The sequence below is a fragment of the Podarcis gaigeae genome (assembly GCF_964106915.1).
Source record: "Podarcis gaigeae genome assembly, chromosome: 9".
Lineage (NCBI taxonomy): Eukaryota > Metazoa > Chordata > Lepidosauria > Squamata > Lacertidae > Podarcis > Podarcis gaigeae.
Window position 1 is genome coordinate 38,238,757 of NC_139685.1, and position 20,621 is coordinate 38,259,377.

At 40.7% G+C, this 20,621-nt stretch overlaps 1 protein-coding gene across 3 annotated transcripts in view; it reads right to left on the minus strand.

Annotated features, from left to right (window-relative positions):
- The window catches only part of LOC310852479 (uncharacterized protein), a 151,813-nt gene that overhangs the window by 16,291 nt on the left and 114,901 nt on the right, over positions 1 to 20,621 (minus strand). For all 3 annotated transcript variants that reach the window (XM_083756072.1, XM_083756071.1, XM_083756070.1), the window contains exon 7: positions 4,414 to 4,533. In XM_083756072.1, the coding sequence (XP_083612198.1) occupies positions 4,415 to 4,533 (119 nt within the window). In that variant the 3' untranslated portion in view covers position 4,414. The remainder of the gene's footprint in view (positions 1 to 4,413; positions 4,534 to 20,621) is intronic.

Below are 20,621 nucleotides of genomic sequence, written 5' to 3' on the forward strand. Positions count from 1 at the left end.
AGACAAATTAGGCTTGTCAGTGAATCGGGCCACAGCTGAAACCACACTCTGAATACAATCTAAATATTCTGGCAGTGGAAAATGACTGGGGAAAAATATTTTGTTCCAACTGCATGATGACTGCCTTCATGCAAGCCCCACAACAAAATTCTGAGCCTGATATTAGCCAAGCATGAATTGGGGTGTTACTTGACCTTTCTCCTGAAATGCTGAGAAGAGCAGAGTTCAGAAAATTTGTAAATATTGCTCTGCAAGTACGATAAAATTAATCACAGCTGGGGATTCCCAATTAAGCTAATTGTTTTCATCCTGGGCAAACTGTCTATATTGGTGTACCTGCAGAGAATAAATTATTGCAGGATGAGTTGTAGAACATCTGCTTTCCGTGTAGAAGTTTGTAGGCTCAATTCCTGGCAGCTCTAGCCAGGGCTTGAAATGTGCCTTTGTGTGAAACACTGTGGAGTCAATGCCAATAGGTGCAAACAGTTCAGAACTGCCTCCTGATGTGGAGGCAGAACATAGTCACCAGGGTTAGTAGCCATGGATAGTTTTATCTGCCATGAATCTGTTTAATTCTCTCTTAAGGTCATCCAAGTTGGTGTCTATCATTACATCTTGTTGGAGAAAATTCCATAGTTTAACTGTGAAAAAGTACTTTCTTTTGCCTGACCTGCATCTTCCAACATTCAGCTTCATTGTGTGGCTCTAGTATTATTTGTGTGTGTGTGTGTGTGTGTGTGTGAGAGAGAGAGAGAGAGAGAGAGAGAGAGAGAGAGAGAGAGAGCTCTATCCACTTTCTCCACACCATGAATATCTTTATACAACTCTCTCATGTCCTCTCTTATTCACATTTTCTCTAAACTAAAAGAAAACTGATCGGGTATGGATCATGTCATTGCCAGCAACACAGAAGCCAATGTCAAAAACTGTTGGGCAGGGAGAGGGTGTATTGGGTATTTATGAATTGCCCATTCCTCAAACAGAGAGTAGGGCAACATACAACTTGCAATAAAGGATAAACAGCATAACTCAGCAGCAACAATCTATAAGAGTCAGGCTGCTTGAATCCTGTCTTACTGCTTTGATTTCCACAACTCTTTGAGGTAAGTCATATAATAATACCCAAAGACAGCCAGTAAGTTCTGTATCACAGTGAGGTTTGGACTACAATTCTTCCCATTTCAAGTCTAGCACTCACAGAATCATAGAATTGCAGAGTTGAAAGGGATCGTGAGGGTCATGTAGTCTAACCCCCTGCAATGCAGGAAACTTAACTAAAACATCCATAACAGATGGCCATCCAATCTCTGCTTAAAAACTTCCAATGAAGGAGAGTCCTCTCAAGGGAGTCTGTCCAACAGTCAAACAGCTCTTACTGGCAGAAAATTCTTCCTAATGTTTAGTAGGACTCTCCTTTCTTGTAACTTGAAGCCAATGGTTTGGATCATAGCCTCTGGAGCAGGAGAAAGCAAACTTGCTCCATCCTCTATGTGACAGCCCTTTAGATATTTGAGGATAGCTCTCATATCTTCTCATAATAGTCTCATAATCTGGTGAACCGGGTTCGCGTCCCCGCTCCTCCACATGCAGCTGCTGGGTGACCTTGGGCTAGTCACACTTCTTTAAAGTTTCTCAGCCCCACTCACCTCACAGAGTGTTTGTTGTGGGGGAGGAAGGGAAAGGAGAATGTTAGCCGCTTTGAGACTCCTGAAGGGGAGTGATAAAGTGGGATATCAAATCCAAACTCTTCTCTTCTTCTCTTCTCAGGTTCCTCTTTACCAGGATAAAGATAACCAATTCTCTCAACTGTTCCCCATAAGGCTTGTTTTCCACACCCTTTATCAGCTTAGTCACCATCCTCTGCACACATTTAAGCTTGCAAATTTCCTTCTTAAATTGTGGTGCCCAGAACTGGACAAAGTACTCCAAAGCAGAATAGAGTGGTACTATGACTTCCCTTAGTTAGGACACTAGACTTCTGTTGATGCAGCCTATAATAGCATTAGGATGCATCATACTGTTGACCCATGATAAGCTTGTGATCTACAAAGACCCCCTAGATCCTTTTCAAATATACTACTGGCAATCCAGATGTCCCTCATCTTATATTTGTGCAGCTGACTCTTCCTGTCTATGTGTAGAACCTTATGTTTGTTTCTATTAAGATTCATTTTGTTAGTTTTGACCCAGTTCTCCAACCTGTTAAGGTCATCTTGAATCCTGATTCTGTCTTCATTGGCACTGGCTACCCCTCCCAGTTTGGTGTTATATGCAAATATGCTCAGCATCCCCTCAGTACCTTCATCTAAGTTGTTTATAAATATGTTGATCAACAATGGTCCCAGGACAGAATCCTGAGGCACCTCACTCATCACTTTTTTCCAGAATGATGAGGAACCATTAGTGAGCACCCTTTGGGTTCAGTCAGTCAACCAGCTACAAATCCACCCAACAGTTACCTTGTATAGTCCATATTTTACAAACTTCTCTGCAAGAATACCATGGGAGAGCTTGTCAATAGCCTTACTGAAATCAAGATACCCTATGTCCACAGCATTCCTCTGATCCACCAAGCTTGTAACTCCATCATAAAAAGATATAAGATTTGTCTAGCACAACTTCTTTTTGAGAAACCCATGGGATTCTGCCAGCCAAAGTCGCTACTTCAGTCCACCTCATGTGCAGGCTGGCCATGTAAAGTGACTGCCATTTTGAACTTTCTTATCACTTGTTGGAAGCAAGACTTTTCTTGCTGCCAAATACTAATTGTTTCTGATTAACAGCTCCAATTGAAGCAAGAGTACCTAGAACTGCCTTAGCCCTTGAGAAATAGTTATACAAACTATATTCATATATCAACAAAATCACCAGTCTGGAGTACAAAACACACAGCCCAGGTCCTAATGTGGTATTCCCAAGGGCCAGCCATTTTCAGCTCTCATCAGCCTGCTTACTAGAAAAGTCTGAACAAAGTTTCTTCTGAAAAGTGTAGTGCCATCTTATTAAATAAATTCATTTTTATCTGCTATGGGACAATTCCTTCTAGGTGTCTCAACTAATTGCCAGAAATAATGAGAAAGTGTTGAAGAAAAGTAAATTATAGAAATATAACTCCAATTATCTCATAAAGAAGACTGAGGACGTGATAAAAAGAGGGAATTAGTTACAGAAAACTTCTGGGAAGTTTTTATTTCAATTACTGTGTATGTCTCCTCCCATTCAAAGTCACCATATTACAGCAACAGCAATACATTCATTACATCCAATGAAGTACACCTTCATTAACTTGAACCGTATTTGCTTATTCCAATGAATTGTGCCCTCTAAATGAAGCTGACTCTATGGACTCTTGGGCCAGCTAATGAGTCTCCTTGTGCAAGAGCAATTAGCAGACAGCCTGTTAAGATGGCTGTCTTCTTTGCACTATTGGAACAATACAAAGCAGCCAATGCCAAAAGAAAGACAAATAGGCTCTGAATGGGTGGTTTATTCATGCATGCTTTGCTATATTATGATAAATAATTTTGCATCCTGTGCTTATGAGCAGAATCTCATGCACTCTGAATGTCATATAATCAGGACTGTACTCAATGGACTGAATTATATTGCAATGTTGCACATTGATAAGACTCAAATGTTTAAATGACATTTGCAAAATCAAGTGCTTTCAGCAAAATTGTTTCCCCACTATTTTGCCAATCGTTGCTGTTTAAGCAACTTTTGTACATGTTAAAATATATTTATTTATCACCCTTTCATTTCTAGAAAGCTCATGATAACTTTGCTGTTGAGATTTTTAAAGCCATGATAATAGATTTAAATGTGAAATGAAAACAAACTTCATCCAACAGAGCAAGTAGTCTGGCTTTTCTCAAACAATTGAAAATGATAGATAGTTTTGTTAAGCTTAAGAGTGGACAGTGTTTTCAGAGAATGCAGTCTTCACATTCAATAAATATATTTGATCCCAAATGTAGTAAAAACTAGTTGAAAAAAGGGCCAGACTAGAGGGGAGGTGTCTTTGCTTAGAAACCATCACTGGAGGAATGAGTATGATTCAGATCAGGTCTGTAGATTTGGGGCAGCATTTGTCAACCCAATTTAATTCTTCCCAGGCCCTATTGTATCTGTCTTTCCCCAGCTCCTGCCTCCGTGGCTAACAACTGCCTTGGCAGGACATTAGCTAAATTACAGAAATGGAGGGTTAACTTCCCCACCCAGCAATGCACCACCAATTGAAATGGAGAGGATGCTTGATTGGTTTTAAACAAAGAAAAATGTGCTGGGAGGTCCAGTCAGGGATATTAATTTCTCTGTGTGTCCCACTAACACTGCTCAAAAGTTATGGAAGTGGTGCACAAAAGCAGCAACCACACCTTACTTTTAGATTAGGATTTTTCTGTAAGAACTTACCTTAAGCGACTGGCACTTGCTTTAGGTTTCCAAACTTTTCTGTTCCAGATGCACAGTTGTTCTTCCTCTTCAATGAGGCTCTGCTAGCACATTTTGCCCAGCTGTAGCTCAACAAAGTTGCTGCAAAGTATTAAAACACAAGCCCATTGATTTAGCATTGCAGTAAAATCTATTGTAAAGCACAGGCCATCAGAATATCACATAATTCTATTGAACACCTTGCTTTCTTCAGCAAGTAGCATATTTTGAGTCCTGTCACTTGGCATTTAACTTCCATTATTGATTTTAATCATGATCAGCATCTGTAATTCCTTTCCTCCACCCAATAACATAGGCAGGGTCCAAAAGGTTCTTCCTATAAATGTCACAATGAAATACTATGAATGGGGCATCAAAGGTGAAGATGAGTCAAGAGGTGGAACAGCAATAAAAAACATTTTGAAGTAAGTACATGATGTGCAAGTATAGATAAAGAGCTTCAGCTTATACAATCAAAATAGCAGGAAATGCTTCCAGAAAATGTAGTATCTTACTGGATTTCTTTCTGCAATGACTATCTCAGGAAACAGTAACCTAAATCCTGTCCCAGTTGAAATCCATTTATGTTTCTTTATTGTTTCCCCAGGATGGGTTTGGGGGCAGTGTCACATTTTCAGTCTAAAGGTCACCTCTAAATCTAAAAACACAAAACAAAACAAATTTCCTTCCAGTAGCACCTTAAAGACCAACTAAGTTATTTCTTTGTTCAGACCAGGTGTCTCCATGGTTTTAAGTTTGATGATAAGTTGCAATTCAGCAGCTTCTCTTTCCAGGAGACACCTGGTCTGAACAAAGACCTTGGATTCTTATCTCATTATACATGACAAAGCCATTTTTCACCTTCTCACCCCTTGCTTTTTCCTGTAAGACCTATTGCAGTCGTTAAGAGTCGTCAACAGGCTCATCACAGCTATCTGCCAATCACCCATTCCCACCACCCTTCTGAGTAATACCCCTCCCCACCTTCTCACTATATAGAAGGGTCTGGAAACTTCTGTTTCAGTGTATCTGAAGAAGTGTGCATGCACACGAAAGCTCATACCAAGAAATAACTTAGTTGGTCTTTAAGGTGCTACTGGAAGGAAATTTGTTTTGTTTTGACTATGGCAGACCAACACGGCTACCTATCTGTATCTAAAAACACAAGTGTTTCATCAAATTTTAGCCTATCCTTAGCTTCTTTTATGAGATTATAGCTACAAAAGACTGAGTTCAGCTATTGTGGATTTTTAATTTGGCTTTAAATAATGTAATTGTCATATTCAACCTAAAAAATTTTATTGGAGCTCTGTGAAATATTTCTGGTTTTCAGTGATGGGCTTTGAATGTATGCAGTCAGCATTAGAATTAATGAGTGCAAATCCAGCCCAAATTATTCATGATAACTAAAATACCCACTTTTAACCTTGACCTGTACTTCCACTTATACCTATGTACTTAGTAAAGACTAATTTTTTTATTATTCTCACCCACAGAACATATACTTTCACTCTTTCCCTTAGTCAATGCTATTATGTTGAATGGAAGTCCTCACACCGTGGGGACTCTGAAATTTGCTGGCTTCATAAAGTGTATCTACACAATGCCTTTGTAATTGAATAGCTTGGTCATATAGCACCTTCATTCTGATGACTTAACATGAGTCAAAGAAATCAAGACCAATGAGCTGTATTAAAGGACAAATATTTTATTAAAGGAAAGGACAAATTTAATTGACTAGAACATGTTAAGGTTGTGTTGGCAGATGCAAAATGTATATGCAGCAGAATCAAGGAGATGAGCACATATGGATGAATAAATAATCTGCAGAGTCAGTTGGATGCCCCTTCCCACCACCTCCAATTATGAAATGCAAATACACTATGAAGAAAATGTTTAAAGTCAAATAGAACACCCTCATCTCATCAGAGATTTTACCTGGTCAACAGCATACACAGAAGTCAGCAACCTACAGGAATTATCTGTAAACAGAAATACTGTATATAAACCTATATAAATCTACTAATAAGTATAGTAGCAGGATCATCAATGTGGCATCATCATATAGACATATACCTGCTTTCTATGTATGAGTTTCAGAAGATTCAGAATCTCGCAGGACTTTGAATGACGTTTGCTAAAATCATTGCTACCATTAGCTATGGGCATTTGTGGAAGACGAAAAGCAATTGTACATATTTTTGTTCAGAAATAAGTCCCACTACGTTCAATAGAGCTTATTCACTGGTTTAAGTGTGCACAGGGCTGCAGCCTTCTTTGGCAGCAACACACTTCACTTGAATCCCATATTAGAAATATGTCACTGGAGATTAAGATATTTTTGGGGCCATAATTTATTTTCCTTTTGTTTATCAAGCTTATTGCTTTTCTGAAAGTCACTGAAGCAATCTGCAGAGCACTATCATCTACATGAAATCAGGTCCATATTCCATCCTTCTCATGGAAGAATAACCCCAGACAGGGCTGGCTCAAGACATCTGGCATCTGACACAAACCACAAAATGGTGTCTGCGACCCTACCAGGGAAGAAGGAGGGAGAAAAGATCTACAGCAGAACAAGGGGGAAATAAAGATCTATATTGGGAACAAGGGTGGGAAGAGACCAGCAGCATTTCCACCAAGAGGAAGCTGCAGAGGCAGCACTGGAGGGGGGTGCTGCTGAGGAGGGGGCAGATTCAGCCTCTAAGGAGCTCACCGGGGCCATGGATGCTACCACAGCAGCAGGCAGGCAGGCAGGCAGGCAGGCAGGCAGGCAGGCAGGCAGGCAATGCATTCCTTGAAGGTCGTATCTGTTGCCCCTGTGGATCTTGCTGCCTGAGGCGGTAACCTTACCTTGCCTCATGTGTGGGCTGGCACTGTCCCCAGAGAAGTACTACTTCCTGAAAAATATCCAAAGGTAACATCCTTGAGTTACAGGGAAAACCCATGAGCAGGAAACATGTCTCCCCCCATGTTGGTCTCTACAGCCACAGCAGGGGCTATAACTCTCCAATGGTTTGATTTCATCCCTGAATGCGCACCCTTCCCTCATATCATGAGACAGACAGATACCAACCGATGGTCTCAAATGTGACAGGATACTCATGCTCACATTAAATTTTTGCATTAATTGAACAGCCAGTTGAGTTTAAAGTAATAGCATGTTTGTGTGAAACAGCTCTCACAGAGATTATAAATCAAGAGATATCAATAGAGGCATGCTTTTCAAGTCAGCCTAATAAATCAATAGCTCATCTGATTTGATCCTCATTTTATAAGAAAGAAGGTGACATAAAGGAAACAGATTGCCTACAATTCTCATAAGGACTGGAGATGGAAAACATGAAATATTCTCACTTCACATATTTAGCCAATTTTTTTGGGGGGAGCACAAAAACAGGATTTCTGTACCATGCATACTATTCCTGTTATTGTTGTTGGTATATGGAATTTGGTCGTTCAAAAGCAAAATTATACCATACCCATTTCCCCCATTTGAAACAGCAACTGCAGGCAATTTGTGTCAATTGGCTCTCATTTGGTTGCGACTATTTTAACCACACCAGATGGCATCTCCAAACCGGGAACCATTTCTTTCAGAGGGCTTGTAATTCCACACAGAACAGCCAACTGGCCAATCCTCCAGGCAACAGACCAAGCAATAGTCCCAATCTTCCTGAACTCCAAGCACCACACAAACCTGATTTAAATAGTTTTACATGCCACACCAGTCTCTGAGCGGCGCAAGATTCCAGGGGTATCAGGTGTGCTCAGCAGGGTCTGTGTCTCCTTTTGGACAACGAGGCACAGTGGAGTCTGTGGTGTCTTTATGATATATGGTTTATTTACACATACATACAACCTGTGTCTAGATGGAGAAAGCACAGGGCATTCACATCCCAAGAAGGATCTGTTCCTCCTGTTGCTGCAGCTTTAGATTCCAAGAGACTCCCAACATCATATCTGATGCTCTTTGCAGCATAAAAGAGATTGCCTGCCTCATGCTCCGCTCCCCCTTCAGCTTCTAAAACTGACACTTTTCTCCTGTTCACTTACCTCTTCACCCACTGCAATTCTGCCCATCCCTCATGAAACTCTACCCTTTTGTTTCTGCTAACTATCTCTCACCTCAGGGAGGGGCTTTGTCCATTATCTGTCCATCCCAGAGTCTCTGTTAATGACCTTCTTAATGGCTTGGCCATTCCAGTGATTACCTCCTGATAGTTCTTCTGCCAAGAAGCTTCCTGGACACATAAAAGCTTGTCTAGACTCTAGCTCCCACTAGACCCAGGTATTTAGGGGTTTGCTTAAATTCTAACCCATTACTGAATCCAGATGTTTTAGGTGAGTCTTGCCCCCCCGCCCCCATATAATAATACAGTTCAGCCTCAATAGTGGAAGAAAAATGTTAGATGTTGAGAAACTGATAAACAAATTGAAGACACACAATTTTAGGGTGCAGCACCTCTTAACATACTGCAAGCGATGCAGGCACAATAACATGTCTATTTTACAAGATAAATCTAGATTCTGTCCTGCTCCCACTCTCCCAGTGTGGATTTAAACAGCTGCCAAGTAGAGAATAGGTCTTATTTCTTGCCTAACTGGAAAATGTTTTTAAATTGCTCCCCAGTGTGATGTTTGTTTCAAAATCCTTTGTGTAGCTTCAACACCTTATGGCTGCCGGAGAACACTTGAAAACACTTCTTGCAGTAGTTGTGTTTGCTTCTGACATTAGTGGCCCCTGTTCAGTTCAGTATTCTTTTCAATTTACCATTCTGCATTATAACAGCTGGCCAGCAAGTGCAAAAAGAGAAAAATATTCCCATTTTATTGATTAAGGCCTCGCAGAAGAAGGGGATAAATTTATTCATTAGTAAATGTACCCTTTAAAGATAATGCTCTTTCCAGAAGGCACTAAGAATAATGTATTTCTGACATAGCTATAGAAAGCAGAGTGGAGGGTTGCCTCCAGTCCTTTCAACCCCCCCTCAAGCCTGGTGTAAGAGGGGTTTGGATGACTCTGTAATTTGGGGAAATGCCTTGCACATTAGTAGGGATAGAAAAATCTGTTTCTAGATTTTAAAAAATATATCCATAGAAAAATGAAATGCTATTTATATATTTCATCACAATATGTACATATTTATCACAATGTATGACTTTCTAAATGTTCCCCCCACCCTATAATTGGAATCCAGGTCTCCCTAGTCCAAATTCAATTTTTTTAAAAAAGGTGCATCCTTTGTCTTATAACTTTCATTCATCTTAACTTTTTAGGTTACTTAGGGACATCTCTACAAATATATACCATTTTCATAAATAAACAAATTCTTCCTGCCCCCAAATCACAGGGGGTAGCAGATGAGAAAATACCATTTCCCACCCCCAAAAAACTGTGAAGACCCTTGCAGAACCCCCATGCCTACCTATTTGAGGTTTGGCAGGCTTTATTCCCTTAGAAGGAATAGCAATGCCAACAAATTTCATCCAATTCTGCCACAATTTTAAAAAAGTTATAGGAATTCTCTTTAAAACGCTCTCTCTCACACACCCACACCCCAATCCTCAGATTGTAAACCATGGAGCACAGAAAATCCAGCACATATTTGACTTCATCTCCTTGGGATATCTGACTATAATTTTCATCCAATTAAAATGTGGTTGCCATTTGTTTATTTTCCTATATAAGTCAACGGATAGACATTTGAAGCCCCAGATTTTCTGAAGCAAAGTTCTGAGTTGGACTTGAAATGTACCAGATTGTGACCAAAGCATTCAGAGTCAAATTTCGTCTTCCAAAGTGGGAGCTGAAATATATCTTGCCGTTGGTGCACACACCTCATAGAATTGCCCTGAAACATCAATGCTTTCCTTTCTTCGTTCCTCTCTCTCTTAATTCTGTATTTCCCCTCGTCTTTTTTTGTTTTGCTATCTGTATATCTGTATTTTTACCATGCAAGGATGCTCTTTGCTGCAGCACTACAGGCATTCTGATCTGTTGAACAAATCCTTTCATTATTAGTATTCGAAGTACAGGTCAGCGGAATTGCTCTGACAGCAGTGGAAGCTGCATTACTCACCCTTATTAGAGATGGCACTAGCCCCTTTGTGATCGGTACCATACATCACTAGGAAAGCCACAGCAGACTAAATTAGGCCGTTTTCATTTTCTCTTTGTTTTAGCATGTCATAACAGGTCACTGTTTCTGCATTAGCAAAAGGTCAGATTAAGGTGAATAACCCACAAGAGAGGGGACTTTTCATATGCAGGCCCAGGACAAATTAAAGCAATGTTTGACAGATCTGCCAATCTAAGCACAATGCTGCACCAGGACTGCCAAGACTGACTGCCATCTTCTGGTCTGAGTAAGCTTGTTACGGAGCTTAAAGATCGCTGCTGAGTGAGCCCAGCCACAAATCACAGAAGTGCAGTAAAGGAAATATCAGCTCATAAAACAATTAGCCCAGTTCACTGCAACAGCAGGAGATGCACTTTGTCAAAAGCACATAGATTACTGCAGTCCCGTTCCTTCATTTCTGGCTTCAGCAGGGCAGAGGACTGATCTTCAGAAGAATTTGTTAAAAGAGGGCGGGAAATTGTTGCTTACTGGGTTTAAAAAATCAGCAATGCCACCTGCACTTTACAAATAATAAATCAGAACTAAGTATTTTAGAATGTGACCAACTCTGCGGAGGTAAAATAAATTATCACTGATCTCCATTGCCTTTCCAGTTCTGCAATTCACCACTCTGGTCATGTGTTTGTACTTAGCCTCCGTAATCACTGTTTACTCTCTGCCTTGTCATTTCCCTGACTCTCACATGCTGTCTTAACTTATCTCAGAACACCAAAAGGATCATGGCAGATGGTGTCATGAGAACCAGACGCACAGTGCTATTTTTCTAGGAAAAGAGTTACCGGAACTCATCACAAATGCCTCCCTTGTTCTCCCTGTGAGCCAGTGTGGTGTAGTGGTTAAGAGCGGTGCACTCGTAATCTGGGGAACCAGGTTCGCGTCTCCGCTCCTCCACATGCAGTTGCTGGGTGACCTTGGGCCAGTCACACTTCTTTGAAGTCTCTCAGCCCCACTCACCTCACAGGGTGTTTGTTGTGGGGGAGGAAGGGAAAGGAGAATGTTAGCCGCTTTGAGACTCCTTCGGGTAGTGATAAAGCGGGATATCAAATCCAAACTCCTCCTTCTCCTCCTCCTCCTCTTCTTCTTCTAATGGCGCCCACTTGAGAGGTGAATTCCAGTGAGTTTCAGCTGAAAGAAAGCTCTGCAGATGCAGAGGTTTATCACAAACAGGGAAGGAGAGGAACCTCTGCATAAATTTTATTGGACTGATGCCTGCTCTGATTCTGGTTATGGACTGGAGTCCTCCATGCTGATTACCGATTCCCATTCTTGCCTATGGCTTCACATATGTGTTGAAACAAAGAAGTGGCTGGAAATCTCAATATTCAATGTCGGTTTTAAAAGTAGGAGAGGCTTGTGGTTGGACCAGTCCCAGTACTGCTCAGACCGATGCAGACTTAGTGAACTGGAGCAACAATCAGTATAATAATTCCACCTCTTTGGATCATAGGAATCAGTTTGTCACATGCAGACTTGGTCTCTTATTGGAAGGCCTTGAGATACCCATACATAGGTAAGAGAGCAAAGAGGTACTGCAGTCTCTTATTGATGAAGAGTCAGCCATTTTCATTTGAGTGGAACACAATATCAAGAATGCCATTAGAATAGGGATGGAATTTACTGTGGCCCTTAACAATTATTTCCTGAAAGGTTTTACCCATTTCCTTAATAAAATCACTATTTATTTAATTTGGCAACACAGAGAAACCAGGCATTGCTTCATACTGGCATTTTCACTTTGAATATGGGTAAACCTGAATTTTAAATACTTAAGACAAAACTCATTACCGAAACAAATTATTGCTCGATTACTGCTTTGTTACGAATTCCATTACATCCACCAACTTTTAGACCTGTGGTATCAATTCATGATCCATCTAGCCATTTTATTATGCTGAACACACCAAAAAGCTATATAGGTCAGGAATAGGCATGTTTGCTTTATATTTTCTTGAGAGGCGAAACTTCTTAACTGAATCTTACACTTAATCATTCACAAATCCCAGGCTATAGCAGCTGATCCCTATTTCAATTTAAGATAAAATTCATTTTCTGGTTTGCCATACAACTTTTATTTCAGACTTGACTTAGAGATTTATAACAGGGATATATAGCTTTTCTCGCCAATCACTTCAGCAGCTTTAGTCCCTGTGGCGATTTCCATGTTTCTGAATGTGAGGAAGAAGCACTCGCTGCTGTAAAATGAAATAAAGATGTAGCAAATGCCCTCCTTCTGGAGAAGGAACAGTCATGGGGGGAGTCACTGTGCCTTTATCTATGTTGTAGGAAACCACTATAAGAACTACTAACTTAACCATCCCCTTCATGGAATTAGGTTTATTAGCAGGAAAACTGGCTTTGAAAAGCCAAAGAATTATTTGTGGAAAACATCCACTGGTTTCAAAAATGTAAAAAACAAAACAAACCCCTTCTCATCACCACCATTGGCAGAGGGGGGTGAGATGATGCTGAAGCATTTGCAAACAGCAGGAAATGCATATGTGTAAGATGCATACTAATCCTCCTTTTCTTTAGCAAAACCATGTGAATATATCATAATCTATGCTCACCTTGGAGGGAAATGGGATTTAAAGAGACCGCTTCTGAAATCTGCATTTGATTATTGCTAGTGGGAGCCTGGGAGCCAGTTTGGTAGACACAGAATCAGGCGGGGCTATAGAATTGCAGTGGGGGAGGCAAGAACATCTCCTTCCCTAGCAAAGTCTGCAGACATCAGCAGGGGTGACCATTCACTCAGCCATGATGTGCTTGCACTACATTCATCCCACCTCCATCATGACTCTGCCTCCCTCTCAATCATGCTGTGGCACTGGTAGTTTCACCCAGCATACCATCTCACTAACCAAGCTGATCACAAATGTGCAAGCTAAAGAAGTGAATTCTAATAAGAAGCTTGGAGAAACACTAGCTGTTACTACATTAAAATGCTCAGGTCATCAAAAGTTCAGATAAACAGGGATGCTTCTTCAACAGCATTGCATTTACATGAGGATGATGAGAAGGGAGAGGTAGTGAATTTGGATGAGCAGGAGTTTGCATTTCCAAGGTGGGGGTGATGTTAAATACTCATTGCTTGTACTAATTAAAGTTTCCAGAAAGCCTAGGATAATTAGCCAGATGCCATCAAGAAAACAAGGCAGTCAAATCTGATAGCCATGCCTCAGTATTCTAATGAAGGAAATAAAGGAACAATCCAGTGCAGATATAAAAACAGAGCAAACCACCTTGTCTGTATTTTTGAGCCAGTTGCATCATAGAGGGACATGTTATTTAGCACTTCCCTGTGCTGAACTTTATATGAAAGTGAAATGGGGCATTAATCACTGATTCACTGATGAATAAAGAGCTCCTACATTTTAATGGGCCAGGGGAAGATTTAATCTTCTTTAGCAGTTTTGCTTTGGAAAGCACTTCCCAAATAATTAATTTCAAGCAACTTATTGCATTCAACGAGTGACTTCCTGACTATCTATTGCTGCAATCCACACTCTATTTCCAGAGCATTTCACACTGAAATGAGCTTAGCAGAGGTGTGAGTCATATATTCACCTAGGACTGCTGAATCGTTTGGTGTTTCTATAATCACAAAGCAGAATCAGTGCGTCTGAGACCTTTCTTCTTACTGTTGCATGCCGCCTCAATCTCTTGAGTTGTGCGAGGTTGCAGGGCTCATGTTTCCTTTTGGAATGAGGCACAGCAGAGACTGTGGGGATCTTTGTGATATATGGTTTATTTACACATATATACAAACTGAACATATGATGGAGGGGTTCACACTATTAACTTGCTGAGAGTGTCTTGTTTCTGCCATAGCCACAGCCCTGGATTCAAACAGAAGTCAAACATTGCTCTGATTCTCTCTCCAGCTTGCTGCTTTACTTCCAGGTCACATCAGTGCTCCCTTTGCTCCAACCTCTGGCTTTTTCTATTGAGGGAGACTCCCCCACACTTGCCATATCTTGCACTGAGCTCCTCAATTCCCCTTAAAGGCTCAGGTTTATCACCTCACCAGGTTTATCACCTCACCAGGAGGCTAGCCTGGCTATTCCAAGAATTAGAAGCCTTGATTAAATTCTAACACTTGCTGGATCCAGAGATTTAAGGGGTCTGGTACCAGCTTAACACCTCAAATTCATAACATTGCTTATTTTATTTTTCTACCTGGTAAGTGGAGGGGAGAGGGAGACCCTTCTGTTTAATTCTTTCCCACAAACATACAACACACACAGGCAATGTATATGCCCAAACTACTGCCATTGTACTAATGAGACCTCCTATGGGTGGGGAAGCAGTGATAATTTTTAAAGGATGCTAGCATCTGAATATCCTAGTATCTAAGTATTCAAGAGATGTTGCAAGAGCTCCACCCTGCAGCTATCCTCAGAACTTTATTGGCTTTAATGGTCTTTCAAAATCTCTTAAATTAAACATTGATTTTGACAAGACTACAATGACTCCTTCAAAGACTTTAGCTGAAAATTTGGGGCGCAATTTACTGTGAAGTCTGCCTGCGCATCCCACTGAAAAGAATGAGAGCTGTGTGGAGCTCATTTTACTGGGCCATGTGCAGCAGAACATCCTGGGGAATGGTGCCTTGATTTGATACAAAACAGGAGACATTATTGCATCATAAGAAACACGGATATGTGTGACCAAGATGACAAATCCCCTCAATAGCTTTCTCTCTTTCCTCCTGTCAGCTCTAGTCACAAATGGATCAAAAACCAGGCAAGAAACTGAAAACCCTGCCCTTTGCTTTATAGGCTTCAGCCTGGGAAGACACAAAACTGAGTAGCAGGGGATGAAGAAGATTGTACTTGCTTTCACACTAGGCATTTACTTTACATACCTAGCACTTTCACAATAGCCACACTTTTTTCACTCACTTTTTATGGTTACAGGTAGATAGCCGTGTTAGTCTGCCATAGTTGAAACAAAGTAAAAAAAATCCACTTCCGGAGGCGGCGCGAACGGCAATGGCTGCCCTCTTCCAGTGGTGAAGGGGGAGCTCCGCGGAAACAGGTCGTCCGCTACGGCGAAGCGGAGACCCGCATTAGAAACCCACAGGCAGCGAAAGCCTGTGGTCATGGGGACTCGGTGGGCACCAGAAGCGCCCCCCGAAACGGTGAAGAGACCCCGTAAGGGGTTTCGGAGTGCGGAGGGGCTGGCGCGGTGCTGTCAGTCAATCGCTCTTTCCGTGGAGTGAAGCCGCATAGCCGCTGTCGGTGAGCGCTGACCTTTTTTCCTGGGAACATTCGATTCGAAAAGCACCAACCCGTGAGTAAGAAAAAGTTAGAAACAATTGGAGGCTAAATTACTGTCAATTCGGCTAAAAGCGGGAGATGCAACCAGGAAGTCCGTCTCCCGACTTTGCTTAAGATCTAAAGCAAAGGACTTTGAAGCTGGGAGCCTTTGATGAGGTGCTAAAAGCAACCAATCTGCGCATCTACTGGAGCTGTTTTTTGGAGATTTAGGATTTAATTGTTTAAGCGACTTAATTTTTAGTATGGACTGTGCTTCACCTCTTCTTTTGGAATTACAATTCTACAGAGAAACCCAGGCAGGCGGACTGCCTGTTTAACAAAGCTGTCAGATTGCAAACTTTGACACTTTGTTACTTTGGTTTGCTACAGCTGAGTGTTACTGGAACTGTTATATTGAATCATCTTTTCTGGCACTTGATAGAGACATTGTTGTGCTTTTAAGACCAACTCTGCTAACTACAGGAAAACTGAAGGTTCTCTGGAAATTAATGGCTGTCTGGACATTGTTTTAAAAGTATTGGAACTTTGAAATGATTGGACTTTTGAACAATTGATTTTAACAACTTGGCTTCTTCCCTCAAAATAGATTCGAAGTCCCTCTAGAGGACTTTGGATTTACAATTGTACGTGACTTTGTTTTCTCTTTCCTTTCCTCCTATTCGGCTGTTTACCCTCTGGGCTGGTGGTTTCCCATGGGAACTCACTCAGTTTGACCTTGACTAGAAGACAGAATTGGAATGAGTGGCACTGGGAGAACAAGAGCGGCTAAAGCGAAAGCTAAACAAACAACTTTGACTTTAACTTCACAGCCGCGTAGATCATCTGTCCCTGCTGTTTTGGAAGGGGAAGAAGGAATTGTGCAACCTTTGCCAGAAGATATGGCAGCAGGAGGATCTACCTCAGTACTAGATAAAATTTTTGAAAAATTGGAAGCTTTGGATAAAAAAGCGGATGAGCAAACGGCTAAGATTGATCAAAATACAGCCAGTGTTAACAAACTAACTGAACAAGTTACTTTGAATGCACAATCAATTGGCAAATTATTTGAAGCCACCGCAGAAAACCAAAAATTGGCAGAGGAAGCCAACCAAAAAGCTGAAGAATTAAAGCAGGAGGTAAAACCTTTGCATAAGCAAATTGGAGAACAGCAGGCCTATCTGTCTATGATAGAACTATGGGCTCGGGAAAATAATTTAAGATTGAGGTCAGTATTAGAACTTGAACAAGGGAATTTAATTGAGTTCCTAACAAAAGAATTTTCCAAGTTCTGGCCTTTGGAGGAAGAAAAGGACTTTAAAATTGTGACTGCTTTTAGACTTGGAAAACTAACAAGGAAAGACAGGCCCAGAGACTGTTTGATTACCTTGAGATCTAAGGAGGAAAGAGACAAAATATTAGGCCTACATTACGAAAAGTCACTTGAAATTTTGGACAGAAGAGCAGAGATCTATAAAGATATCCCTAAACAACTTTTGGACCTTAGATCCACCTACACTGAGTTAGTAAGACTGCTGAGGAGTAACTCAATTGTCTTTAGGTGGGAATTTCCCCAAGGATTATCTTTTACTTTCAGAGGGAAGAAGGTGAAAATTAAAACAGCCGAGGATAAAGAAAAATTTTTGAGTGCCCACGGAGAGGACCTTCAGAAAGGGATTGAAAGACCTTCAGGGTCTGGACCAGCACCTGCACCTACACCTACACCTTTGGGGTCTGAAGACCAGGATAAAAAGACACCACCAGGAGAGGAATAACAGATTTGTCCAGGATGTCTCTGCAACTTCTGAGCTGGAACATCAATGGCACCAACTCCCCGGAAAAAAGGAGAAGAATATTCCATGTATTGAAAAAAGAACAATTGGACATTATTTGCTTGCAGGAAACACATGTGACTAGGCTCCACAGAAAAGTGTTAATAAACAAAAGATTAGGCCAAGAATTTATCTCTTCAGACCGAGTTAAGAAAAGAGGAGTGGTGATATATGCAAAAGAGAGCCTGTCACCGAAATTTTTATTTAAAGATGAGCAAGGAAGAATTCTGGCAATTGAGATACAAAACCAAGGAGAAAAGTTTTTGATATTAGGAATTTATGCACCAAATGAGGGGAAATCGGAATTTTATAAGAAGCTGCATGAGATAATGCTGGACTATCTGAACTATGACAACATCATTATGATGGGAGATATGAATGGGGTGCCATCAACCAACATGGACAAGTCACATAGTCAAAATGTGACAAAAGATGGCAGACTACCTAAAACATTCTTTGAACTGACTGACAATATGGACTTGATTGATATTTGGAGGACAAAGAACCCCCTGGGAAGAGAAGGAACATTCTTTTCTGAAGCCCAACTGACATGGACAAGAATCGACCAAATATGGATAACTAGAGGTCTGGCACCTAAGACAAGAAAAGTGGAAATCTGCCCAAAGACCTGCTCCGACCATAATGCCATAAAGATGGATATGAGACTAACTCCAACCGGCTCCTTTAGATGGAAGATGAATGACAATTTGTTTAGAGATCAGGAGATTACTAAAAAGGCCCAAAAAGTTTTGAAGGACTTTTAAGGACTTTTAAGAAATTATACACTCAAGGGCCACAAAAGGTGGAAGAGATTGCAAAATTTTTGGAGAAAAATGGACTTAAAAAACTATCACAAGAAAATAGATCACTCCTGAATAGTAAAATAACACGACTAGAGATAGAACAGGCCATTCAGAATATGAAGTTGGGCAAGTCTCCAGGGCCAGATGGCTTGACCTCCAAGTACTATAAGACATTAAGTGACTATTTGATTCAACCACTGATGGAGGTCAGCAATGAAATTATGGAGGGAAAGAAGGCGCCTGAATCGTGGAAGGAAGCTTTCATCACATTGATACCAAAATTAGAAACTGAAAAGACACAACTTAAGAACTACCGTCCCATTTCCCTTTTAAATGTGGATTACAAAATATTTGCTGACGTTTTGGCAGGAAGACTCAAAAGAGTTTTAAATGAGATAATTCATAAAGACCAGGCAGGCTTTCTCCCAGGAAGACATTTATTTGCTAATACAAGGAACATTATTGACATTTTGGAACTTTTGCAAACAAATATTAACACTAAAGCAGTTCTAATTTTTATAGACGCGGAGAAGGCCTTCGATAACATTTCTTGGAAATTTATGAAGGGGAATTTAAAAGAAATGGGAGTGGGGCGGGGTTTTGAAAATGGGATTGACGCGATTTATTCAGAACAAAAGGCAAAACTGATAGTCAACAATGTGGTTACAGAAGAGTTTAAGATTGAAAAAGGGACACGACAAGGCTGCCCGATTTCCCCCTTGCTGTTTATTTCTGTCCTGGAGGTGCTCTTGAACTTGATTAGAGGGGACCGGTTGGTGCAAGGGATTCAGATCGGAGTGAAACAATATAAACTTAAAGCTTTTGCAGATGACCTTGTTTTGACATTGCAAGAGCCAGAATCTAGTACAAAAAGAGTGTTACAATTGATTCAGGACTTTGGTCAGGTAGCGGGCTTTAAACTAAACAAACAGAAAACTAAGGTGTTGGGAAAAAACTTGACAGATGCAGAGTCAGAACGGTTTCAGAGAGAAACAGAACTAACTGTGGTTAAAAAAGTAAAGTACCTAGGGGTAAACATAACAGCAAAAAATCTGAGTCTATTTAAGGATAATTATGAAAAATGTTGGTCTGAAATTAAGAGAGACTTGGACAGTTGGTCAAAATTGAAGCTTTCTTTGTTAGGCCGAATTGCTGCTATTAAGATGAATGTATTGCCTAAGATGTTGTTTTTGTTTCAAACATTGCAAATTGTGGATAAGACGGAGTGCTTCAGGAAGTGGCAGAGAGATATTTCTAAATTTGTCTGGCAGGGCAAAAAGCCCAGAATTAAGTTTAAGATATTAACTGATGCGAAAGAAAGAGGGGGCTTTGCCCTGCCAGACTTAAGGTTGTACTACGAAGCCGCAGCTTTTTGCTGGCTAAAAGACTGGCTACTTCTAGAGGACACTGATGTGTTAGATTTAGAAGGTTTTAACAATGCATTTGGCTGGCATGCATACTTATGGTATGACAAAGTTAAGATCAATAAGGCCTTTAAGAACCATATTGTCAGGAAAGCAGTGTTTAATGTCTGGACAAAATACAAAGACCTATTGGAAAATAAAACTCCAAGATGGCTATCACCTCTGGAGGCTAAGGCCCGAAAAAGACCCAATATGGAGGCCAAATGGCCGAAATATTGGGAAATAATAGAGAAAGAGGGCAACAATTGGAAATTGCAGAGTTTGGAAAAAATGAAAGACAAAGTGCGAGACTGGTTACATTACGCTCAGATTCAAGAAATTTTTAAAAAGGATAAAAAGCTAGGATTCCAGGTGGAGAAATCGAAGTTGGAAACAGAATTGTTAGAACCTAAGACTAAAGTACTCTCAAGAATGTATAACTTGCTGTTGAAATGGAATACACAAGATGAAATGGTTAAGTCGGCCATGATAAAGTGGGCACAGGATATTGGGCATAATATTATGTTTGAGGATTGGGAAAGGTTGTGGACCACGGGGATGAACTTCACGGCATGTAATGCTCTGAAGGAAAATGTAATGAAAATGATATATAGGTGGTACATGACCCCAGTTAAACTAGCCAAAATATGCCATGTGCCAGACAACAAATGTTGGAAATGTAAGGAAAATGAAGGAACATTCTTTCACCTCTGGTGGACTTGTCCCAGGGTGAAGGTCTTCTGGGAAATGA